Source organism: Paramisgurnus dabryanus, chromosome 22 (assembly GCF_030506205.2).
Source record: "Paramisgurnus dabryanus chromosome 22, PD_genome_1.1, whole genome shotgun sequence".
Classification (NCBI taxonomy): domain Eukaryota; kingdom Metazoa; phylum Chordata; class Actinopteri; order Cypriniformes; family Cobitidae; genus Paramisgurnus; species Paramisgurnus dabryanus.
Window position 1 is genome coordinate 5,153,263 of NC_133358.1, and position 26,492 is coordinate 5,179,754.

Below are 26,492 nucleotides of genomic sequence, written 5' to 3' on the forward strand. Positions count from 1 at the left end.
TTTCAATTTTTGACAAGATCATAATGAGTGCAGGATGCGTTGTTTTGGACGTGCACAGACATTTTGAGGGGCAGGGGCTCAAGTGAAATAAAGGGCACTTCTCATAATTATGTATATTTTTTTCTTTTTTTTTAAACAAAAGTATATATATTAACGCAATTCTGACTTCCTTTTTTAAAAATATTATTAAAAACGTTAATTAATTTTATCTTCCTCAAACTCACACAATTGTTTAATTTTCAAAAGATGTCTACAAAATAATCAGTTCACACAGACACCATGGTCTCCTTAGTAGTAGGTTTATAGAGCAGCAAAGGAAGCCATTACACAATGTGCATGTTTTGAAAACATTAAATTACACATTAATTACAAATTTGTTAAAATGCTTAAAACAAAGTTGTGACTGCTGAGTTAGCGCTACATGCCAATAAATGCTATATCATATGCTAGCGTTTAGCTGATTAGTTGTTACTCAAAATGTATTTTTGTCTGATAAGGGCTCAAAATATAAGGTCTGTTTACTAATTTGAGCTTCTGGCATGAGCCTCAGAGCAGAGCTCAACATTATTATTCATGACCCTTTCAAATAGGGCAAAAATAGACCATTTAATTAAAATGTCAAATTCTAGGGTTGTAAATAGACATGTAAAAACGTTTCTGGATAATTTTTGCACTTAATAAAGCAACATTCCTTCTATGTAATTGTCAAAGAACAATTTAACATATTATGACAACACATCCTATGGCACCTTTAATCTTAGGTTTCATATTTATGAGGGTTACACATGTCAGAAACAACAAATATAGATTAGGCCTATTTTATTTGTATTTTATATTTTACTTTTTTGTGATGTCAGTGAAAATTCAGACTGGGCAAGTAAAATACTGAACCATCAGATTTCTTCCCAATCTACTCCAGCACTCCAGTTTAACACATTATACTTATTTAACAGCCATTACAAAAAACGCAAACAAAAAAGCTTACTACTGTAGTTAGCAATTATTTTATTGTTTGTGCTTTCTTATTTTATGAGCAGTCTGTTTAAACTACATACACTACACTGTAACAAGTTTGCAACTCTTCAGGTAAATATGGGATTGCCATGGAAAACAATGTCCCTGAATCAATATGTGTAACAACGTGTTCCATATTTTGTGCATAAAACTGTTAATACAAGAATGCTTTGCTTTCATCCTCAAACACTTACCGATAGTCTGCCTGCATAATCAAGCACATGATCGCGTCTTGTTCAGGCTGAGCTTTGGCGCTTGAAGTGCGAATGATGCAGCACGAGTGTAGACAGACCAATCATAAAGCGCAGTAAGTTAGAGAGGCGGGACTAAGGAAAGGTAAAGCCAATCATATTAGCGATGTGAATTTTGGAGGCGGGACTCATCTGTTAACCGTTTGTGTGCCATAAATAGCGCTATTTTTCTATATAAGAGTTTAAATCTCATTTAAATTATTCCTGAATGAATTCATGTTAAATTAAAATAAGCAACAAGTAAAAAACACAAGAAACAGACAGACATCAGTTGTTATATGAATAAAGATGTTTTTTTTTTTTAAAAGCACCCCAGAAAAAAAGGGCACTTTCTCTCCAGGAATAAAAAGGGCAGGTGCTCAAGCCCCCTTTGATGTCTATGTGTGCACGTGCCTGCTGTTGAATGATCAACGTGGATAGTGACAAGCTCCCTGATCTCGCTGTCTCGTTGTGAATGTAAATCTGCGTTTAAATCCCTGTGTCAAAGAGCTGAACCATTAAGTTTGTGATGACACACGCGTCCTTACTATGCCACACCCTCTCTTTTTTTCTCTGCCAATTTTATGGGAATTTCTGGGTCCAAAATGTTTAATTTAGGACTGAAGGAAATAGAGGCATCCTAGTAAAATCTACTATGTGACTGGTGGATCATTGTTTTTAAACTATATGTAATGTAGTATTAAACTTGGAATTTTTACATTTAAGTAAGTTGCAATCACATGGGTTGTTAGGTATGTCTTTTTATTGATTTTTATTGTCTGTATGTTATTGCAGTTAAAGATGACATTGTATCGATTCATCAGATTATTGCTGTATATTGTAAAGATATTTTGTGAAGTGGAGATAAATATAATTGATATATATTTTTGTTAATCCAACCACAGGTTCACTCTTGCCTCAGAACTTCACCCGGACTGGATGCTGTTGCTTTTCTTTGCTCATACACACTTGACAGTGACTGTCACTTTAGGGTTACTGCTTGTGCCAAAGGTAAGCCCACAATTCGTCTTTGTTGTTTTTATCTTACATTGTGCATCGAATTTATTTAAATGTTTTAAAGGAATAGTAATGGGGCTTTTTCCCGGACAATTATTAGACTAGTCGTAGACTTAAATAAATGTAAGATGTGTCAAATTGAAAACATCTTGCACTGACATATATTAAAATGCATCAGTTTTATTTAAAAAAAAAACTTAGACAAGAGTAAGGTTTTGCAATTTTAGGCAAAGGGGGACTGCACTTCAGATGATAGAATACAAAAAAGTTTTGATTAATTTTGGATGCTTTTATTCACAACATAATTCTCACAGTTAAATTTGTGTTATGCCATAGTTTATATGATTTTAGTATTATTCTAATTTGGAAAAAATAAAAATAAAGAACGAGTGAGTTTGCGTGTCATTTTATTAAGAAGCTTCTCGAAGTTTCACCTTAGAATGAATTTTAAAGAATATTGAAGGAGTTTAATCTGGGCTCTTATTGGCTGCTTTTTATTCAATATCCAGTCTAAATTATTTATTTTAAAAATATTTTTTTAAATAAAATTTGAGTTTGACAGGTGTGGTCACTTTAAACTGTTGTAGTTTGAAAAAGAGCTAGTTCGAAATTCTTGGATGTTCTGAAGAAAACATAACAAGATGTGGATTTGCAATGATATGCAAGACATAATGCCAGAGTTAACATTTTTATGTAAGCCATTTGTTTAAATGCTCATGTTTTCGCAGTTTTTATTTGCGGGGACACATCTAAGGGATGACATTGCTACAGAGGCCTACGAAGATGAATTGGACATGGGACGGTCAGGGTCATACTTGAACAGCAGCATTACGTCTGCCTGGAGCGAACACAGTCTTGACCCAGAAGACATTCGGGTAGGTGCCCTGCTTTCCGACCTGTCTTTTCCTGTTTCCCTCAACTCCCTCCTGCCTTAGTAATTAACTGACTCTGCATAATCTGCAAATAATTTTTGACCCCTTGTCCTATAGCTGACAAACATACTGAGCCATGGCAGTGTTTTATTGCAGACACCAGAGGAAATGGGCCAGCTAAGTTCTATTAATGGCTGTGGCGTAAGGTCTTGCGACAGTCTTTGGGAAAAACGTACAAACGTGAGCAGAGGTTTTTATCTGTTTGTTAGAGCTGAAGAAGTCTCTCACCGAAGATTCAAATTTTGTTCACAGGAAGGGAATTTTGTTAACGGGATATTAATAAAGTTCTGCTCTTGGGATTATACATGCTGATGACTTCAAGACCAGATCGCACTGAATCCAACAATGTTCTTCAGAGGCTGTTTCAGACCTAACAATAGAACACTAAATTTTCGTCCCAGACTGTCCTGTCTTTAAATCGTGTGGCGCGGCATGTTGGTTTGGTCTAACGTCTCTAAAGCACTGTCTGTAGTTGCGTATGATGACTAGTTCTGCATGTTTTCTGTGCAATAGAACGTCTGCTTTGTGTTAATATAACAATTTCACTTTTACATTCTAGACTGCTTTTAGTTAATGACCATTTGTTCTTCAAATCCACAGGAAGAGCTGAAGAAACTCTATTCCCAGTTGGAAATCTATAAAAGAAAAAAGATGCTGGCCAACAATCCTCACCTGCAAAAGAAGCGTAGCTCCAAAAAGGGCCTAGGACGCTCCCTCATGAGGCGCATCACAGAGATCCCAGAGACGATGGGACGTCAGTGCAGCCGTGAGGACAAGGACCTGGGTGAACACGGGAGTAACCGCAACAGTATCTGTGTCCTGAGGAAGAACCCTTTTGAACCATCACACTCTGTAAAGCCTGCCAAAGAAGAGTCCTTGAAGAGCAAAGTTTTCTCTCTTAAAAAATCCCACAGCAGTTATGACCATGTTCGTGACCATAGTGAGGATTCTAGTAGCTCGGTAACTGATAAGATGGAAGTCGCAAACACAGAGGGCTCTCTACTTGAAACCCTAATGGGTAAGAAGTTGGTCAAGAAGTCCTCTGAGAAAATTGATGCGACAAGTGAGTCAACAGAATCGGTTCCCCTGGTGTGCAAGTCTGCTAGTGCCCACAATCTGGCAGCTGATAAGAAACCCATTCACCCGAGAACATCCATGCTGCAAAAGTCTCTAAGCGTTATTGCTAGTGCCAAAGAGAAGACTCTTGGTCTAACAGGAAAGACCCAAGCAGCAGAGGATCCAACAAAGAAAACTAATCAAAAGAACAAGGATGCCAAGACCCCAGCTGAAGCTGAAGACAATGAAGGTTATCCAAAGATGATTGTCAGTCAGTCAGTGGAGTACAAACAGACAGCTGCCAAAACTGGTATAATGAAGCAACAGATGAGTGGAAGCCAACCCTCCATATGCTCTGAGTCAACAAAGGGGAAAGACTTGTATGATCTCTCAGAGGTCTGCCCTTGGGAGGTGGAGGACATACCCACTCCCTCAGAAAACAGAGTCCAGAAACATGTGTCCATTGCCCCAGAACAGACAACTACAATCCATGGAAGCAGCAAAAAGGTGACAAAGCAGCAACAGAAACAGAAAGGTACAGAGCAATCACCCTCTTTGGCCAGACATCCAAACCCAAAGGTTGTAGACCTAACAGACACTTGTCAGTGGGAGGAAGGAAATGAGGTCCATGGACACGCGATTGGGTCAAAACCTCTCTCCAGTAGTAAGCCGGCCACATCCCAGTCTCAAGCATCTGCAGAGGTTACCAAGGCTGCAAGAGCTGATGTCTGTCCATGGGACTTTGAAGAAGTGCAGAGCAAGCCAAAAGACTCTGCTTGCCCCCCTGATCAGAGCAGACCTAAAAAAGGCAACACAACAATGGAGATCAAAAACAAAAAAGTCTCCTCGCCTACTGAAGTCAAAGTCAAGGGTAATACACCTACAGAGGGCAGAGCAAAAAATCTGTCTGAGCCCACTAAATGCACAGGCCGCTCACTGCACCCACCATTAAAGACAGAGGTGTGCCCATGGGAATTTGAAACTGTCACAGTTCCCATCTCTGAAAAGACCTCTTGTTCTTCTCAGGTTTCGAAAACAAAGGAGACCCATGCTATGAAGAAGGCAACTTCCCCTGTCAGAATATTAGAGACAGATAAAGAGAAGACTAAGGGTGCAGATGATAAAACAGGAAAACCACAAGTAAAAGAAAATCTCACCTCTGGCAAGACTAAAGACAGACCTGCCAGCCAGTTGAAACTGGCTGAGGTATGTCCATGGGATGTTGATAGTAGTCAGGAAACTGTCTCAAAGGAAAAACAAAAAAGCCCAAATGTTGCAATAGCAAAAAGCAAGCAAGCAGATGTTTGCCCTTGGGATTATGAAGATGCAGCAACAAGTAAAGAGGCAAAGAGGAGCACCAGTTCATCTTCTGGGAAACAGAAAAGTCCAAATTCCAAAGGCAGAGTTACAAGTGATATCAACATGTCAGATGTCTGCCCTTGGGACTTTGAAGACCAAACGTCGACAAAAAAGGCATGACACTTTACCTTAGTGAACCATTAGTTAGTCCCCGTTAAATGTGCTTTTTCTTTAATAAATACACCATGGAATAGAAACTTTAATAGATGTTGATTTAAAGAAGAAAATCAACAAGATGCACAAGCTGCCTTTCTCTTCAATGTTGTTTTCCTTTAGTGTTTTTGGAATAAAAATTAAAACGAAAAAATTGCAACTCAGCAGGCATTCCAGAATCTAAAGTATTTATTGAACCTTTAAATAGAAATAGTAGTTTACAATTATGCAACTCTTTATGTGCAATGTAAAAAAAATGATGCCTATACTCATCACATGTATCCTCATTAACTATCTTAATAGTTGCATCTGTAGCCTCTCCTAGACTCCACAAAAGATTGTACAAGTTGTGTTCTATAGGAAGGTCTTTATTTGGACCATGCATGAAGTGTCAATAAGTAAGCCTGGTCCTTTTCCTTTTATGTTTGGTTTCATACACTATGATTTGGTTTGCGCAAAAAATTATATTTGCCAAAGATAGAGGTAACATCCAATAAATCCAAGAACTCGAACCTCAAGAGCAGAGCCTAGAGACACTCATGTACAGTGTGCCGCATGCATACGGCCGCTGGGAAAACTAGCCTGTAGCACTTTAGTATATAACATACTTGGACAGACAGTTTACAGGACATAAAACTATTTATATCTGCCTTAGTTTGTATTTTTGCCATTGCGTTTTATTTCTTTTAAGGGCCCAATATTATGCAAATCAACCTTTACAAGGTGTTTGGACATAAATGTGTGTTGGCATTGTGTGGATACAAACACCCCGCAAAGAAAAAAAAACCACCCACTCTTCATTTTTAATCCCCCTTAAACCAGAGCAGTCTCATTAGACATGCTGTTTTGATTTTCTTGTTAATGTGATGTCACACTAACAATGCTCCGCCCACACTCACTGACTAATAGCTTTTCTTAATGTATTTGTTAGCATGTTGTAGCACTAATGCGGCTAAAAATACTATTGTCCCAGATTGTATTCACAGAAATCAAATACATTTTTAACCGAAAGCAGTAGCTCATTTGCATTTAAAGGTACACACATTTTTGAGCTGAAAATTCACAGACGCATAAAAAACTTGTAAAAATTGGCATAATATTGGCCCTTTAGGGCACTTTGAACATATTGTGCACGTCTGCCTTTTTTTTCTTTTATACATTTTCCTCACTATAAAAAGACATTTCTAATGCTTCCGAATTTGCTGATATATTATCCTGAATGTGCCTACTTGAATAGTCCTGTACCAGTCTTACTTTGTATTAGAAGATGTAAAACCTTGTCATAGCCCATGTTACACATACCCAGTAAAAATCAGCATCTATTTTTTGGGGGGGAAAAAATTAGATTTACTTTGTATATTAGCTTTGGTCCAAAATTGTAAAAGCGTTTTGAATGGGGTGCAGTATAGACAAAAAATGTCCAATACTAGATTACGGGACCATAAAATATTGTTTCTCTTGGCGTAGGGCACAATCATTACGGTTTACCTGTCTTTGCCTCTAATGTCCTTCCTTTTTTACAAGTAGACCACTCTTGACAATATAAAAATATGTCAAAATTTATTCTCTCTCATATCAGATTCTGACCCAAACATAAAGCTTACATAGTTGGTAATCTTAAGTATTTTATTATGGTGATGACATCAGTTCATTTACAAAGTAAAACCTTGTTCTCATTTAAAGTTTTTTTGTTTGTTTGTTTTTTGGACAGTTTATTGAAACATATATTTAGAAACATGCCCAGTGTGACCACTGATAATTTGTGAATTCATCAATGCATTTAAATTACTGTTGGAATGTGAACATATCTTGTATGCCTTCTTAGCACATGGTCATTGGTAATTTGTAATGATGTCAACATAATGGTGTCACACATAAGCGGGCCTACATGGAATCTGCAGATTTGTTGCATTTTCTTGGCAGGTTTTTTAAATTTATATTGAATGGATTTAAAAGTGTAGTAAAATATGTTTATTGGAGCTGACTGTAATAGCATCCACATAATAAAATTATACAACTTTTTGAATGCTATTGGCATTCCAATAATGCTGGAATCTGTGAAGTTTTGCTTGCACGTTTTCCATGTGGGCCTGCACACAAGGCATGAACTGTTGTACAGTATAATGCCTCGTACTAATTATATGTGAAATGTCTGTATAAAATGTCGCTTTCACATATTGCGTTTGCAAACCAATCGTTCAGTAACTAGATGGTTTTATAAATGTAATGACAAATATTCTTGTTCTGTATCGCAGTGTGCACACTATGAATTAGCAAGAGTACAGAAGAAGCATTCAACCATGTATATATGTTACATGTACCAAAGAGGTTAAAAATGTCTAAAAATATTATTCTTTATATTCTGTGAAAGAATCAAATGATGTCAAACTCCAGTTTCTTTATAGTGGGGTAAATCTACCAGTAACTTTTAAGTCACAATTGTAATGCAATTCAGTCTCTGCCCTAGTACTTACATGGTAAAGAGGTCATTTCTTTTTTGCAGAATATTTTAAACCTTGTAATTTAATATATAATATTAAGCATACAATTTCATTCCAACATATTCTGGGTTGTTTAAACTAAAAGGTCTTCTTGGGTCCAAAAAAATTTACCTAACCCGAAATGAACAGAATCACTTTTTACCCATACCTGACATGCATAAATCTTTTTGTTTAAGTGGATGTTTTTCGTGATCTAATTTTTCAAACTTAAGTTGGTGTCTAAAGTTGCTGTTAGAGCATAAATAAAACCAAATGCCAAAATTATAAAGCTCATAGTTTAATGCGATATAATTTCTTTAAAGCTGCCGTCGGAAACTCTGGAGGATTGAGCAGTTTCCAAATGTTTACAATTTCATGTCCCTCCCCCACTACCACCGAGCAACCTCCCTTCTCGAGCTCGTCCTCGTCAGCTCATGTGCACCAGAATTATTGTGAACGCATACTTAGCAAGAATACTTAGATTACTTACATAACACTCAGAAATACAATCAATGGTTGATAAAGCACAATTACCTGTAGAGAAGAAATGTGGCAAGCTCTGCATCCAGCTTGAACCCTTTAAAATCTCATAGATTCCTCCACCGTTCAAATGCTGGTTCCGATACTGATCCTAGTTTTATTACGGTCACGGTCGCTTTCTATCTTTGTTTCCTTCTTTTCATTGGTTGTTTTCCTAGCTCTGGTTGTTAACCGAGGAATCAGAAGTTTGTTGGTGAAAGTTCTCTTCGCCATTACGCTGCGTTCAATCCAACACGCTTGTGAACTTCAGACGGATGCACGTGGTATCGAACGCACGTAAGGGGGAGGGGGATCTGTGGCGCGTGCAGGTACTGTGATTGACAGGCAGATTTTACACAGCCCTGCGCTGATTGGACCAAATGAACCGGCCTGTGCTGATTGGACCAAATAAACCGGGAGCGGTGGATTTTTGCAAAACAAATAACAGGCTCTAGGTGGAGCTAGAAGCGCGGGTTTTTTTCTTAAACAGTCTAATTTATGTTGTTCTATCGGAGCATAGTGTTGGTTAATATGGTAAAAAAAATGATCAAAATAGTTGCAGACCGCAGCTTTAACAGAATTCACTTTTCAAAGACTACAGAGAACGCCCGGTTTGGACTACAGCCCTCTACATTCTGGATATATGATGTCAGTATAAAAGTTTTGGACTAATATCTGCCCACAGGAATATGCCAGTCGCTAACTAAGCTAAGCTGCTGTCGAATCACAACACACCAAACCAACTACACAATCAGAGCTCGTTACGTATTTCTAAAGGAGGGAATTCAAATAATAAGAAAGACATCAGCCCGTTTTTAGGCAGTGAAAACAGCGGTATAGAGATAAATTGTGTGAAAAATACTGCATTTCTTTTTTACACATGAAACATGAACACGTTATATTGTGCACCATAAACACAATCATAGCTTAAAAAAACAGGAAAAAGGGGACCTTTAAAGAAAGACCTGACCCAAGAAAAACCCAACAAATTAGACCAGAGTCAGACCTGACCAATTTGCAATTTTTTTTACCCACCTTGACTTTAATGTAAACAGCACTGACGTGTGTGCAGTCTGCAGCCCGACAAAAAGAAACGCAAGCTCTCTTGGCAAACAGTGTGGGGTTGGAAAAGGACTCGATGCAAGAAGCGAGAGTGTTCAGGGGACTCATTTATTAAGTGTGCGTATGCACAGATTTGATCGTAAAGTGTCGGATGTAGGATGGTTTTTATGCAGCATTATATAAATGAGGCCGTTAATATCATACCCAACTCGTGTTTGAGGCACACATTAAACTTTTCGACCCAAACTCGCTCAGGTCTCGGGTCTGACCTCAGGCTTTCAATCTAAGTGGACCCGCAAAGAATTTTAGTTTAAACCCATGGTTGGGTGAAATATGGCAAATCCAACCACTGCACTGTCAAAATTAAGGGTGCTTAAAAGGTTATTTACAGCAATGCCATAGAAAAACCATTTTTCAAAGTACCATTCATACTATAAGAAAAGGCAGTGAAATTCAAACAACTTGGTTTTGCAAGTCAATTCAACATACTGTTTTAAGTTTAGATTTAACTTCCCATGCAGCAAAAAAATATATTTTGAAATATATTTCAAATTGTAGAAAAATGGCCAAAAAATAAATTTGCAGAAATATATTTTGGAATATGTTTTCAAAAATATATTTTTCACTAATATCTTTTTTGGCCAAATTTTTTATATTTTGAAAAATATTTTTAAAATAAATTTTAAAGCATTACAAATATTTTTTCCCCTATATATTTCAATCCAAGAAAATATATTGATGTCACATTGAAAGAAAAACTTTGTTACGAACCTGTAAACATAACAGTTTAAAAAAAAAAGGTTAAAATTAAATACATTTTCAACTTCAAAAATAAACTTTATAAAATTAACTTGTATTTAGCATATATTTAAAATATATTTAGGCAAAAAATACTTTTTGCCATATGGGATTTAAAATTTAAATATATTTGCTTACCCTTGAAATACATTTTAAAAAATATGTTTAAAACATGTATAAGAATATATTTTAACATACATTGATATATGATGGTTAAAACTAAATATAATTCCAAATTTTAAAAACATATTCAATTGAGCATAACATTCTACAAAATGTATTTAGCATATATTTAAAATTTATTTTTGATAGGAGAAATACATTTTTTTGCTGTATGGGTTATACAAACAAGCTGAATTTGTTAAAGGTGGCTTACAATGTAAAACTTAGCCATAGATAATTAATAAGAGTTCTGTACATGACATATGTGAGCCTCAAACATGATTGTTTCCTCTTTCTTATGTAAACCTTGTGCATGCAAAAGACCACTGGAAAACAAGCCACCTTAACACCAAATGTGACATTACTGTGTTGTATGCCCCCAACATTAAATTAATGAAAATGTTGTTACAATGCTAAAAACAAAGTTGTGACCACTGAGTTACCGTTATATGCCAGTTAATGCTATATGCTAGCATTAAGTTTGAAGTTCTACAGTGTCAAAAATTTGTATATTATATATTTTATGTAAATTTATTTTAACGAATTAAGTTATGTCAAGTTATCAGAAGTCAAAACTTAAAATAGTAGGTTGAATTGACTTGCAAAACCAAGTTGTTTTTAACTTCATGCTGCAATTTTTTTCAGTATTGACAGTACAGTTAAATTTTGCAGGTCCATAATAAACAAACACAAATTTACCACTTAGAGAGTCAATTTCAATTGTCAGAATAATTGATTTTTCCTTAAAATCTGTCTGATACAGGCTCAACATATAAGGTCTGTTTGCACACACACAGAGCTACTGAAATAAGCCGCTCTGTGAAATAGCCAATCAGAGCAGAGCTCAACATTATTATTTATGACCATTTCAATTAGTAATAGGTAATAATAGACCATCTGAATTTTTCAGTGAGTCAAAGGGTCTTTAAAGAAGCATTTCTTTCTAACCTTTTAATAATCTGAAGAACCTTTTTTAAAACAAAACCATTTTTGCAGATGTTAAAGGTTCTTTATGGAACCATTTAGAAACAAAAAGAGTTATTCTATAGCATCGTAAAGCACCTTTATTTTTCTTTGAGTGAGGGTTGGATATAAAGGTTTTATGTTTATTTATTTAATAGGCTTGTCCTTATTTTAACCCAGCATTTTTTAGAACATGAAAATGTACTGCATAATAGAAATGACCAATGAACAAAGCACTAGTCAAGAACGCGCCATTGCCCTCTCCAGATTTATAATAATGGATCCTTTTATAAGTTCGATCACTGATTTCTGTTATCCTCATCAGGATTTATAAATATATTTAGGGGAGCACACACCAAGCAAGTTGTGCTGCTCCTAAACTGTGTATTCATCCCATACTTTGGTGAGAACGAAACCCTTTCTAGAGTCTGTTATTAATGTATGCATATATGGATGTGTAAAATTGACCAATTTTGTTACTTAGAGAATGTTTCTGGGAATGGTTGTTGTATCGTAGTGCATCCCACTAGTTTACAGGTTTTACCCATCTGCAACTACGTACACCCAAGCCATGACCTGTTAATGTTATTGTCTTGGTGCAATATTTAGTTTGGTTTTTGGAGTTTATGGAAGTGATTATTTATCTATTTACGAATTGATTTGGGTTATTTAGCTTGTTTACTTGGACCCCACCCTTGTCCCATCACTGCTAGGTGTCCGGGACACTCTTACTACTTAAACGCGGTATTGTCTTAGCTCTTACTCTCGTTGCTTCTGCATGATAATAAGAAATTAGTAAGACGATGTTTCACTGCCCTTGATAGAACTTAAAAAAAGAAACTTTATTGGACTGTTACGAGTTGTATAGTGAGTAAAACTGTACCCTACCCACTGTATTATGTGCTTGTTATATTAAATGCTCTATGACAAGCTTATAGCATACACATATGGAGATATTTGGTAGATTTATATTGTGTAACATTGTGATAGCATGTACATAAAAAAATACCTCCTCTGCAATAAATATTTCTACAGAAAGCAAGTTTTGTGTTGAATGGATACACTGAATTTAAACCATGAAATGTATGTGGTGTTATACATTAATTTAGCTTTGAAAGGTTTTGTCTAATTGCAAGTCTAGCAATCAGTTTATTCAGAAAAATGCTTGTGTAGGAGGTCTGGAAATCTATATACCAAACTTACAATATATCTTGGCCAGCAGTCAGACGAGATTCAAATCAAACTACCTCTACCGAGTGTTTCCTTGCCTTCGGCTTAAAATATGCTGGGATAGACTCCAGCACTCCTACATAAGATAAGCAGCACAGAGATTTGATGAATGTGCTTTTCAGTCTTTAGAATACGAAATAAATCTCAACTTTGTTTTCCCATTTATTCAACCTTTAAAAAACTTTTCAGACACCTATATATAATTACATCAGCAAAAATATTTTGGTTGTAGTTACAGTGTCAGCAGTTTTACTTTCATTAATAATGACTGCTCTCACCAGAAAGGCTCCAGCCTAAGTGGTCATGGCTTATTCTCAAAGTAAATTTGTATTCTTGCAGTCTTAGTTCTCTCCATGGTTTGTTTACTTTAAACTTAAAGGAAGCCTTTAAAAGCCCTCCACATTGTTACCACTTTAGATATTCATATGCATGTTTTGGCTGAGCTCCTGAAAAGCTTTTACAGAAATGCTGTAAGTTTTTTTTTTTTTGACAGAGATCAATTGGAGAAAGACATCAGGATATCAGGTTTTTATATTCCTGTCAATAGCTAAGCTCCAGTGGATCCATGCATTCAGCTGCTTTAAAAATATATGGTACAAATACTTTACTTTCAATGGACAAAATGGCCTCCATAGCTGTCACTATGAAACAAGTCCTACAATATACATTTAATACCAATATGTTCCTGTGAGGTAGGGCTGGGCTGATACCACTTTTTCATGTCTGACACCGATGTCGATACCACAACCTTAAGTATCGATACCGATCCAATACCATCTCTATCGCCCTTATAATCAATTAAGCTGCAAATAACACATTTGTTAGCCATACATAAAGCTTAAGCGGAGCTACAGAACTCACACATTTTACTGTGCAACAAATGACTTTGCAAATTCAAGACTCAATGAAACATTGTGAAATATTGCTGCTTCATTTTTATTAAAATGTTTCAAACAGACTAGCAGCAACATTTTTAGTTAGTCAGCACAAATATTCAAAATGAAATTTAAGGTGTAACTTTGGACAATTTAAAGTGCAAATTTTGTACCAATTCATGTGGCTCAGCAAGTCGCGCTTTACCCCAAGTTGCCCTGACAAGGTCTGTGTTGGTATTGGATCGGATTGTACTCCCCGGCTTATTCGATATAGCCTTTATTCACCAATATCGGACTAATATCGACACTGAATACCGTACCGGCCCACCCCTACTTTGAGGTACCTCGATGAACTCTTTGGGGGCAAAGTTGTGCTTTCTAAATTGTTAGTGCCCCAGCCAGGGACCGTTTGTTGATTCCAGTACTGCATTCAACTAGACATCCAATAATGGTCCCAAACTTTGTCACTCTGTAAATTGCCATTTGCTGAGCCCCAAGCTGTCACTGGCCTTACCTCAGCAACTGTTACTGTTCACCATATAATAAAATTTTGGTCTTTTCAGTTATGTTAATTAATGTTGCTGTTATGATAATTCAATTAAAATTAAATTAGCATTCTCTCTTTATAAAAAACTCCATCTCATATTTATTGGGCATTCTGTAAAGTTTGTCTAAATGATCAACGGTAGCCGAGAAGGAGAACCAAACTAGCAATTTTTCCACATCTTCCAAATAACTTTGAGATCAAAATAGATGTGTCTTTCTAATACAAAAGTTTAATGATTGGCGCTGTAAACTTCATGGATTGTGAGACCCGATGAGCTGTAATGTAAGGTAAAAGCATACTGAAAGAGTATAAACAAATCATTTTAGTATTGATTTGTCTTTTCAAGAGCACTCTGTCAGTGGAACGAACAGCCAGTCAATACTGTGAGACCGGCGTCTTTTTACATGGACACAAATGAAGAAGAATAATACTCCAGAATAGCTATCACATATCACATCACTATATCCTACGGGTCACTGCAAGTCTTGTCTATTTAATATATATGTTTAATAAATTATTATGAGTTAGTTACAGAACTAGTTACTCTGTCCAGGCTGTATTTTTTAATATAACATATAAAAAAGGACATGACACATAAGAATTAAAAGGGACATATTAGGTCCCCAGTGCTTTTATCACCCAGTAACTTAGTTTTTGGTAAGCCATTCTCTGCAAGCATGTGAAGAAATAACTCCTCCAAGGCTCCCCTTGTAATGTCAGAAGGAGATCTTATAATAATACCGCCCCTTAATCTGCACTATCCAACCACGGAACTGCTATTTAGTTCAGAGATCAATTAGCATTTTAAAGGACACACCCAAAAACGACACATTTTTGCTCACAGCTACAAAGTGGCAATTTTAACATGTTATAATAAATACACTGACCTAAATTAGGGGTGCACCTATATAGTGGCCAGGGGCGGATCTATCGGGGTGGCACGGGGTGGCAGTTGCCACCCTAAATAAAAGCATTGCCACCCCATATGCCACCCCAGCGCGGGTATCTTAATATATATAATATATACCCGAGTAGGCTCTTTTAACCAGAAAGGCAATGTAGTTTTTCTCTGCGTGTGTTTGGGGGTGGGAGACACATATCTGACGATGATTGATGTGTGTGTCTTAGACGGGGTGGGACAACCACATAGCTGATGGTGATTGGCTTAATTTCCATCGTTAGCCAACCAGAGGCAGCAGAGTTCATACACAAGCATGCAGTCAGTCCGAGCAGAAAGTCTTTTACAGTATAAAAAAAGTCTGCGCAGTCTTGCCAACTTGGTGACTTTTTCGCTAGATTAAGAAACTTTTTAGACCCCTTTAGCGACTTTATTGTAAAAGCGACTAGTACAAATCTAGCGATCTTTTCTGGCGTGGTTGGAGACTTTTGGGAACTGCGGTGAAAGGATGCATCGCCCCATCCAAGGCACTCACACGCAGCCCGGTTCTCGCGCTGCAGTCCATCCCTTCCGAGTCGCACAAACCCGCAACAACAGAGCGATGGCAAGTACAACGATCTCAAAACAAAGGTAGCGGACGCAAGCACAAAGTATAAAAAGCACAAACTTTACTTTTCCATCGTTGAGGTTAAAGGCAAGAATGTTTATGAACGTGCAACTTATGTCCATGAAGAAAGAGTCTCTTCACGTCTGTAGCGAGTAATTCTGATAAAGCACCTCACATCATCACATGCTGCTAAAACATTAGTGGTTTCTCTTTAGTGTCTTAAAGTGATTAAGTTGAGCATCACATCAGCAAATCAGAGTACTGAATACGGTCATATTTTACAGATAAATGTTGCATCACGATAAAAATACAAAAATTAAACTGATGTTAAATATTGCACGAGGTAGTTGCTTGGTAGTTAAAACAACTGAACTGCAGGTTTGTGTAAGCAGTAAATATCTTTTAAGCAGTTCTTTCTAGAGTCACCCCGTCATGTCTTATTAGCTACTGCAGCCATCTAAATATTCCATACGTGCATATGAAATCACTCGTTATGATATAGTCTGATGTTTTTATTTGTCTTCGTTAAGGAGACAAAACTATTCAGTGTTGTGTATGTTTAGAAAGCTTGAAAGACAAAACTCAATGCTGCATTTTCCAGGATATTATGAAAAGAAAGGCTGATCTAAAAAGAAGTGAAAAGACAGAAATCCATCATGAAGTGAGTGAAAGGATTAAAGAAGAGGGTTATGAGATGTGTGCCTTTCAAATATGTTTTACATTAATATAAACTAGGCAAACCTATTTTATTTATATAACAGTCTTTATACCATTATGTTCAACCAGTCAGTGTTTTTAGATATTGATAAGCTGTATATATTAACTTAGTATTAAGACAAAGGGTGCTACAGTAGAGATGCTAAAGGTAGCTGCTTGGGTACTTACTTATAGGAACATTTGTTGTTGCGTTTATTAATGTTATAAAAATTTGAGGTCCAGTGTTCACCGAATATAGTATATACAGTATATAATTTCTTGAATCCACGACAACCATGCAAGGACGCTTACTTCATTGCCACCCCTTGTAGTTCTCATGCCACCCCCTTGCCACCCCATAAATAATTTTCTAGATCCGCCCCTGATAGTGGCCAAAGATGCTTGCTATGCTTCTCAATGAAATACGGTAAAATGCTGTTACATCCAAAAGCCAGAGGGCGTTCTCGTGCAGAAACTCAATATGCGCTGCAGACGAAGAACCACAGACACTTTTTTTTTATTGCATATGAAAATATATATATATACATACATACATATATAACAAACCGGTGTTACAACAATGTGTTGTAAATAAATGTTGTCAGTGTACATATGTAAATGATTAATATAATCCAGAGTAAAACAATAACATAAAAATATCCAGAGAAAATTAACAAACAAAAAACAACCCCCCCCCCAATATGTGGTGCAGATTACTTGTCTATATCAAATTTGCAGATAATATTAGAAGCCCTTAAAGCTTTTTTATTTTTACATTTGTTTACAACATTACAATATTGCTTAAATTCGTTGATAAAATGGAATAAATTGGGTTTACCACCAGACCATTTCATTTTGTGTACATGAAACAGAACCACAGACACGCAGCTCCAGGAAATGTCTTAAGGATATATTTATATTGCTGTTCTTCAAACCTTTTCAGGTATTTTCATGATAATAAAGAATATGTCTAATGATTATGTTTGACGAGTGTTGCCTTTTCAAATGCATGTAAGGAGTTATTGATCAAAAGCCGTAGTATACATGAAATAGCTGTGCAAAATATCTGGGTGTGATGGGCATGGTGTGGTGGCTACAGCGTCACACAGGACATTTTTAAATAACACATTTTTTTACTCTTAAATCTAAAGAGAAAAAAAAACTCGAAATGAGTAGTTTACAAGTTTAATATGCATTTTAAAGTAGTAAATGCACACATTTAATCAATCACATAGAGATTAATGCACTTGAAATATGAAGTGGACGCCGGTCCGGATCAAATTCCCTTCGGGTCCGGATCCGGACTGGAGTCCGGATTTTGAGAACCCCTGATCTATATGGTTTTTTGAGCTAGAACTTTAAATATGTACACACCAAAGATTTATTTTACATCTTAAAAATTCTTGTGAAATGTCCTCTTTAAAGGGCCATTTCACCGGTAGAAAAATTAATCTTTATTAAAAGTGGGTCATATTTGTAGTCGAAATGTAACATAAATTTAAAATGTTGTGACTTTTGACCAAGAAAAAACAGAACGTGTGTCGTGGAATTTTAGCCGCATCAAATAATACTCACTAAGAGTCAAAGTCAAGGATCACACAGACACACTGTCGACAGAATTTTCTTTGTCTGAATTTTATATATTCTGCAGAATAGGCTCTCACCCCCGTGGTGCTAGAAGTTTAAAAACCTAAGAGCCCCGATCACAAGGTTGAAGACACATTTATAGTAAGATGCTGAAACACGTACAATCATCCGTTTCTACGTCATTTAGAAGATAGCCTTCAGTTGTCAGTGATTAAGAGCAAAAACCGTTAAACATAATCATAAAGGACAGTACATGCTGGTACATGATGTTTAAGTCCTTCCTTGGACATTGTACTTGCTGAAAAGACAGAAAGAGCATAATTCTGTACGTTAGCAGAAAAACATGATCTCCATATGAATCACAATTTGTGAGCTTCAGATTGTTATTAAAAAATGAAAAATAGGATGAAAAATAAAACATAATAATATGAAAATAAAAGCATAATAAAAGTCCTCCACTACACTCCTCCCTTTTTATGATTTATTCATAACTTCATTTACTGTCATCGTTACGTAGCTCTGGTTATTACCCTTAACCATAGTGTACATATAGTTCTGTGCAGTTGCAAAAGTAAAAATGCACACACACATAGTATGATCATGAATCTCATTTTTGAAAGAAGAAAAATAGTTCGTTTTCTTGAAGAAATTGAGCACAGTTAGAGTTGGGGTCGTGAGCCCTTGATGATTCCGGATTGAGCACAGTTAGAGTTGGGGTCGTGAGCCCTGAGCACAGTTAGAGTTGGGGTCGTGAGCCCTGAGCACAGTTAGAGTTGGGGTCGTGAGCCCTTGTTGATTAATTTCCTTTGTAGGTTCGGGTTTGGTAGGACCACACGGTGCAGTCGTGCCAAGCTATCCTGCTTTCTTGTTCGAATGAAATTATCTTAGTGTCTAAATTAATGTGGGGTCTCAAAGCTGGTGTTGTAATTACAGTTATTAAGCTGCAAGCGTCGTGTCGATTACCCACATTAAAGATGTCGTGTGCGTGTGTCCAAACCAAACCCAGAATACTGGAGTCGTCCTCCAATACTTTGTGAGCTGTTGCAGTTCTCTCGTGTCGTTCTTCGTATAAACTTGCAGTATACAGTTATCTGTGGTTCCCACCAATACGAAAAAGTGGTCCGTAGCAGTCGACTAGCCGTCCTCCCTTTGGTTTACACCTTGCAGTCCAGGACCAACCCTCCGGCAATGGGCAGCGTGCACCCATGTGGCACGGTCCGCGACCTTCACAGCGGTGTGAGTCGTCAGCAGAACCTGAAATGGCCCCTCCCACCGTCTGGCTTTCCAGGATTTTCTCCTGAGGTTCTTTACCACCACATAATCCCCTGGTTTGATGTTGTGTAATGGTTCTTCTACTGGACGGGGTAGGGCTGATTTAACCTGCTTTGGAGATATTTTGAAATACAGAGGACATAGAAATACAATATTGCTATATGTCATTTTCATTTTGAAGAGTATCGCATGTCACCGTGGTCCCCATGTGTCAACCTAGCAAAATGGGAATAAAAATGTTTGGGTAAGCAAGGTTTTTGATTTGGACCCATCCAAATCCCTTCAGGAGTTTTGGTTGCTCCACACGATTTCCATAGAGCTATTTCTGTTGGAAGAGAAAATGTTTGCATGCTTATTAGTGACTCCTGTGGTGTTTCAGCTTCCTTTTCCTGGGAAATCTGTGTAAGAGAAACGTTTTTGTTAGTAGTCATGAGAGATGCTTCCGCATCTGTGTGTGCATTTCCTCTGGAGATCACGTCCTGTTCCTTGGTGTGTGCTTTGCATTTGCACACAGCTATTTGAGAAAGGAGTAAAATTTGTTATAGGAGAGAAACTGTCAGTAAAATCAGCAGTCAATGTAAATGGTTATAGATTGATTAGTAGCAAGTTGACAAGCTTGTGTTAGTGCATGCAATTCAGCCACCTTTGCAGATTTGTGAGGTGGTAAGCATCCGGATTTCACTACTTCAAAGTCAGACACAACTGCCCACCCCATCCTATTTATGCCTCTGTCATCTCTGGAAGAGGAACCATCCACATAATATGTGAGGGTGCATTTAGGTATGGGTGTGTCAGCAAGGTCAGGCCTTGGTGTGCATACTTCCCGTAGGGCAGACAAACAACAATGTGGTGTACCTTCATCAGGTGTAGGTAACAATGTCGCCGGGTTTAGCACTGTACATCTTTCAACTGTGACATTAGACATCTGAAACAATGCACAGGAATAACGCATCCATCTTGCTGCAGACAAGTGAGATGTGCGCTGTTCAAGCCCTGAGACATCCTGGTAGGCCCCTGGCCACCGCATCAAGGCGTCCTGAAAAATATGCAACTGGTCTCAACTTGTCACCATGTTCTTGCAACAAAACAGATGTCATACAGCTATTTCTTTCATCCACCATTTGAATAAAAGGATTTTTTGGATATGGCAGCCCCATAGTGGGTGCCTGCTGTAATGTCTTTTTTAGTTCCACAAATGCCCTTTCAGCCTTCTCTGTCCATTCTACCTTCTCTGATGGTGCCAAAGGTTTCTCATAAATCATGTCATGCAATGGTTGTTGCATCTCAGAATAATTAGCAATAAAAGTCCTGCAATATGATGTCATACCCAAGAATGACATCACCTGTTTCTTTGTAATGGGTTTTGGTATGTTAGCTATTGCCTCTATTCTCTTTTGAGAGAGAAACTTACCCATAGGTGTAATTTCGTGTCCTAGAAAGGTTACTTTCTGGACAGAGCACTGTACCTTTTTGGGGTTGACCTTGTGGCCCTCCTCAGCTAGATGAGTGAGCAGCCGTATGGTGTTGTCTGTGCACGACTGCTGAGTCGGTGCCGCCACCAAGAGGTCATCCACGTACTGCAATAAAGCAACATCATCATCCAACACAAGTGTCTGTAATGAACAATGCAATGCAGAGTTTGTAAATAGTGCGGCTCTCGCTATACCCCTTAAATGTAAAATCAAACCAAAACTGGCTATCAGAATGGACAGAGAACTGTGAAGAATGCACTTGAAATATCCACTACACTGAAAACCACTGGCCATCAGCTGGTATCTGTGAGAGAATTGTGTAAGGGTTTGGCACGTGAGGTGCTCTTGCTTGTACCACAGCATTTCCTGCTTGGAGATCTTGAACAAACCTCCACTCTGTGGGCTGACCTGCATCCCTGACCTTTTGTACAGGAAAAATGGGTGTTCTCACAGGTGAGTGTGGGCAGGGAATAATTATCCCAATAAGGCCTAAAATACTGGCCTTATCCCCTCAAGCGCCTCCCTTTTCAGAGGATATTGGGGTTTACATGGTCTATAATCACTCTTTGGGGTGATAGTTACTGGTTCACACCCTTTAATCAAGCCCACATCATACTTGTCTTTAGCCCACAGGTAATCAGGTACATTGTCAAGAACTTTTTGCGGTAAATCAATACTAGCACACGTCATGTGTACTGACAAACTGTTTTGTGAGTTGAAATCTGCAGAAACAGCTTTCTGTATTACAACTCTCTCTCTCTCAGCCATGAAAAAGCAGCATAATCTCTTCTGTGTGCTGATAACTGCTCTGAGAACTGTATGCTATCTGCCAATGGTTCCCAATCAACAGCCTCGCTGCAGGCCTTTGCAAATTCACCTGCTTTTTCTAACGGCTGACTAGTATTTTTTGCAATGGAGATGTGGGGTACAGAATTGTCAAAATCAAAAATTTGTTCCTGCTTTCCTGTCAACTGAACGAGTGCCACACACCATGAGTCATTCCAGCATATATGGGTTAAAGTCAAAACCCTCTGTCTTTACAGAAAACCATCTCTCTTGCCACTCTCTTTCTGTTATGTTAACAACATGAGCTTGTGCAATGCATGTTTTCAGCTGGAATGACCTCGCTGGCTTGTGGCAATCTTATCTTCCCTTCAGCATGCAACTCTTCATTCGCCCATTCATACACATATAACAGAGACATACATGACATTCTGGGATCCCAACAAGAAATATTCAGGCCTTGGTTGTTACATAAGATGCTAGCATTAATTTTACACATCAAATCCCTCCCCATGAGGTTTACCGGACACGCGTCAGATAAAAGGAACATATGCATAAACTTGTTACCGTCATGCATACAACAGAGTGGAGCAGTAAATTCTTCCCTCACTATATGCCCCGTAGCACTCATAGATGAGTTAAACTGCCCACTCAAGGTGACAAATGGGAATTCATCTTTGCGTATGACAGAGTTGATTGCACCAGAGTCTACCATAAACAACAATGCCTGTCCCTCAAACATTATTTCTTCGAGAGGCAGTTTAGAGATGTTGCCTCTCGTTCAGCATCAAGCAAAGCAAGTTCTTCATTGCATAGAGCGTTTCTTTCCCTTTCACACACATCAGAAAAACAGAATTAGCAAGCAGATAATATGGCATTTGAACCGCAGAAAAAACAAGATTGGACTTACCCGCCTCCGTACGATGCTCCCCTTCCCCCTCCTGGCTTCATTCGCCCCTTTCTTTACACACCGGCAGGTTTCCCGCGCTCCCTTGGGATTCCGGTGTCCCTTTAGTTTTCAGGAAATGGAAACATTGTTTTTTCAAATGTCCTTTCTGTCCGCAATACCAGCAAACATTTTCTTTCGGATCTCCTCTCCTCTTCTCTCATTCTCTCTGCTGCCCGTTCTCTCGGGAGCGTTGTCCTTGCGAAGAGAAATTGCGTTGTTATGTTGTGGCTGTGCCCATTCTCCTATCTTGGCAAAAGCTGAAGATAGCTGTTTCTCTGGTGAACGGCTTCTCTGCTGTTTCCTTAGGCCTTGCCTCCCGTTCCGTCTTTATCTGAACATCATCTTTGTCCTCTTCAAAAGTGCTGTCAAGGATGTGGATGATCTCTGATTCTGGTCCACGTGGCAGTTCTTGCATCGGCGATGGCGGGGGTGCAGAAGGTGGTGCTTGTCGTGCTGGCTGTTGTATCTGTGCGGCTTGTTGAGCTGGTTGTTGTATCTGTGCGATTTATTGAGCAGGTTGTTGTATCTGTGCGATTTGTTGAGCAGGTGGTGGTGGAGGGCGACGTTGTGGAGGGGGTTGGAGGTCATCGTCCAGAAGCGGTACCCTTGTGAATTGGAAATGTACCCCAGGTGGGGTACGTGCAGGTGCATAGGGAGGAGGGGAAAAAAAAAGAAAGTTAGGTTCATCATGTAATGAATCTGATGTAGGAAAAACATTTGCTTAATGTTTAGCTCTGACTTAGTCTGAGTCAGTTCGTCCTTGGTCTTTATCTTACTCTGTGCTCTCATTTCTCTGCCATCCGCAATGATTTTTCCCTTAATAAAATGAGTGCTTTTACACTCAGTGTTCCTTTAGGAGGAAAATCATACCTTTTCTCCCAGATTTTACGCTTTCCAACGCCCCCGTGCCCTTCGATTTGATCACTCGAGCATACACGCCATTTTCCAGATCCATTGAATTTGTACTCCCTTTCGAATTACCATGACCCATGGTCACGAACGAAATAACGCTTACCGTATTATCTATTCAGATGCCACCACAACGGTTCTTTTCCAGATTCCGTCAGCCTTGACTTCAGAACTGGTTGAGACTCTCCCTTCCCTTAGGCCTGGGGTACGGAGCCCGAGACCTCTTGTCTCAGGGGTGATCAGTCAGTCTCTCCCAAACCTGGAGTCTACAGCTGTGGAATCCGCATCCTCGTCGCCATTATTGTCGTGGAATTTTAGCCGCATCAAATAATACTCACTAAGAGTCAAAGTCAAGGATCACACAGACACACTGTCGACAGAATTTTCTTTGTCTGAATTTTATATATTCTGCAGAATAGGCTCTCACCCCCGTGGTGCTAGAAGTTTAAAAACCTAAGAGCCCCGATCACAAGGTTGAAGACACATTTATAGTAAGATGCTGAAACACGTACAATCATCCGTTTCTACGTCATTTAGAAGATAGCCTTCAGTTGTCAGTGATTAAGAGCAAAAACCGTTAAACATAATCATAAAGGACAGTACATGCTGGTACATGATGTTTAAGTCCTTCCTTGGACATTGTACTTGCTGAAAAGACAGAAAGAGCATAATTCTGTACGTTAGCAGAAAAACATGATCTCCATATGAATCACAATTTGTGAGCTTCAGATTGTTATTAAAAAATGAAAAATAGGATGAAAAATAAAACATAATAATATGAAAATAAAAGCATAATAAAAGTCCTCCACTACACGTGACTTTAGGGTGCATTTGTATGTGAAACTACAACTCCCACAATGCACAGCTCTGCAAGCCACTCCCATTAATAGGAACACCGCTCAGATATGCTATTGTGTACATTAATGCCACGTTAGTATAACAAAGAAAATAGAAAAACTTACTTTATAGTCAGACATCCGTTTATCCCTGCAGGCTTTGGCTGTCGCTTCCAGTTTAGGATTCCATAATATGTAACTAGGAAGCCGCTGTCCATATAAGGTATGAAGCTTGGGTAGGAGCAAGCTTCATTAAGTTTCTGATTTATTTTTGAAAGTGCTTGGCCAAACATATATATTCCCAAAGAAGAAAATGCCGCATCCTGCACCGCACAATATGTATACTCCACAGATGCGCTGGCTAGCGCTTGTGCTTGTAAGCCAAAATACGTCTGTTGAATAAACACACCCAAACACGTGCAAAGTACCTCTTTTATGCAGAAATATTATACAGAAAGCACATTGAGAGTACAGGTACTACTAGTCAGTCAAGTTCGAGCCAGTCCGCGCTTCTCTACGCAGAGGATTGCGTCGTCTTCCCTATTACCTTCCGCTGTTATTGTTACATGAAGTCTGGCTCGCTCCACAACGTCTGTTTAGCTTAGCTTAGCATAAAGATGACAGCTGATCGTTTTTTTCGTCTGTGTTTGTATATTTTTGTAAGTCCCACCCACTGATCTGTTATAGGTTTGTAGCGTGAGTGGGTCCCACCCATAACCCCCACCTTGGAAAAATGAGGAATGAGCGTCTGTAGTCTTACACCCTCAACAAAGATACAGCCGTTCCTTCTTTTATAGACGCAAAATGACGATTTTTACATCACTGAAAGAAGAAAGTGCAACACTGAAATCATCAATATTTCTCCCATCTCAGGGGAAACTGAGGGAATGATGCACGACCATTTAAAAACATGACTGGGGTTCTAACTATACAAAGCTTAATGCAAACGGTGAGTGTCTCTTTAATAAGATTTGAACTTATTGATGTTCCACCATGCTTGACTGTATAACCCAGGAGTGCATTTGTTCCTATTAGAACTTTTTAAAGGGTACCTCCACGACATGTTGTGCCTAACAACGCCCAGCAGTTCTAAACCTCACTGTAAGTCACTGCTTATTGGGGCTTTTTGCTTTATTATGAAACGATACAGTGAAGAACATTTACAAACCTTCATTTTTAAGAGTGTAAATATTGTAATTCATTATCATTCTTTATCATTTTAATATTCATTCTATCCATCCATCTATTCTCCAAACTGTCTATTATCTTTATTTCAATTATCTTTTTATTTACTATTTACATAATATTTACATTATGTGAACTGCACTGTGAATTGAATTAGCAGCTTGTAATTAATAAAGAAGAAGATCAATACATAAACAAAGTAAGTTTTGTGAAGCATGTTAAACTTGTCATCATCCGATTTCTAATGGTAATGCTGTAAATTGTCTTTCTGCATGTTTCTGTCTTCAAATCCGTCTTCCAGAGATGCATTGTAACTGCTTTTCTCACAATCAATCACACAGATGGCATATTAAATGAAAGCATTACAGCTCAAACATTTTGATGTATAATCTGCTAAATTATCTAGATGATTTTTTTGTGTTTCTTTCTGACCATCACATTGGGTGGGCTAGTGTCTGCAGTGCTCACGGGTAAGTGAGTTAAATCCCTGTAGCTCTGGCTGTGCTGAGAAGATAAATCCAAAGCAAGACACCCACACTAGTTTGTTATTTCCCTGGGCAGCATACAGTGAGCCACACGTTTGTTACTGAGACAATTTATTACGTATCAAGGTGTTCTTGAGGCGATTTTATGAATCTTAATAGGGTAAGGCAATAAATATTAAATAGGTCACGCTAATGCGGAAGCATTTGGATGAGTTGTAATGGACAGCTTACTGGCTTTACATATTCAATACTGTAGGTGAAGGTTTTAGCCATTGTTGGTAAATAACAATAACTATATTATCAGCAGTGGCTCCTGACTATACATTTAGGGGCAGATTCTGGATTGTATTGTAGACTTTATGACTAACCTATGATTAACTGCCTATGATTAACTGCTAGTGGTATACGTTTTACAT

At 38.1% G+C, this 26,492-nt stretch overlaps 1 protein-coding gene and 1 long non-coding RNA gene across 4 annotated transcripts in view; one reads left to right on the forward strand and one right to left on the reverse strand.

Annotated features, from left to right (window-relative positions):
- gpr158a (G protein-coupled receptor 158a) overlaps nucleotides 1–12,783 on the forward strand; it is a 130,224-nt gene extending 117,441 nt beyond the window's left edge. The window contains exons 9-12 of one of the 3 annotated variants that reach the window (XM_065294640.2): nucleotides 2,150–2,255; nucleotides 2,990–3,136; nucleotides 3,251–3,373; nucleotides 3,794–12,783. In XM_065294640.2, the coding sequence (XP_065150712.2) occupies nucleotides 2,150–2,255; nucleotides 2,990–3,136; nucleotides 3,251–3,373; nucleotides 3,794–5,728 (2,311 nt within the window). In that variant the 3' untranslated portion in view covers nucleotides 5,729–12,783. The remainder of the gene's footprint in view (nucleotides 1–2,149; nucleotides 2,256–2,989; nucleotides 3,137–3,250; nucleotides 3,374–3,793) is intronic. The other 2 variants (XM_065294641.2, XM_065294642.2) reach the window with 2 other exon arrangements.
- A 5,869-nt stretch (nucleotides 12,784–18,652) lies between these two features.
- LOC141281378 (uncharacterized) lies at nucleotides 18,653–19,600 on the reverse strand. The gene is made up of 2 exons (XR_012335672.1): nucleotides 19,153–19,600; nucleotides 18,653–19,042 (listed from the first exon to the last, which is right to left on the reverse strand). It is a non-coding gene; the product is annotated as an uncharacterized lncRNA (long non-coding RNA).
- Nucleotides 19,601–26,492: the final 6,892 nt, after the last annotated feature.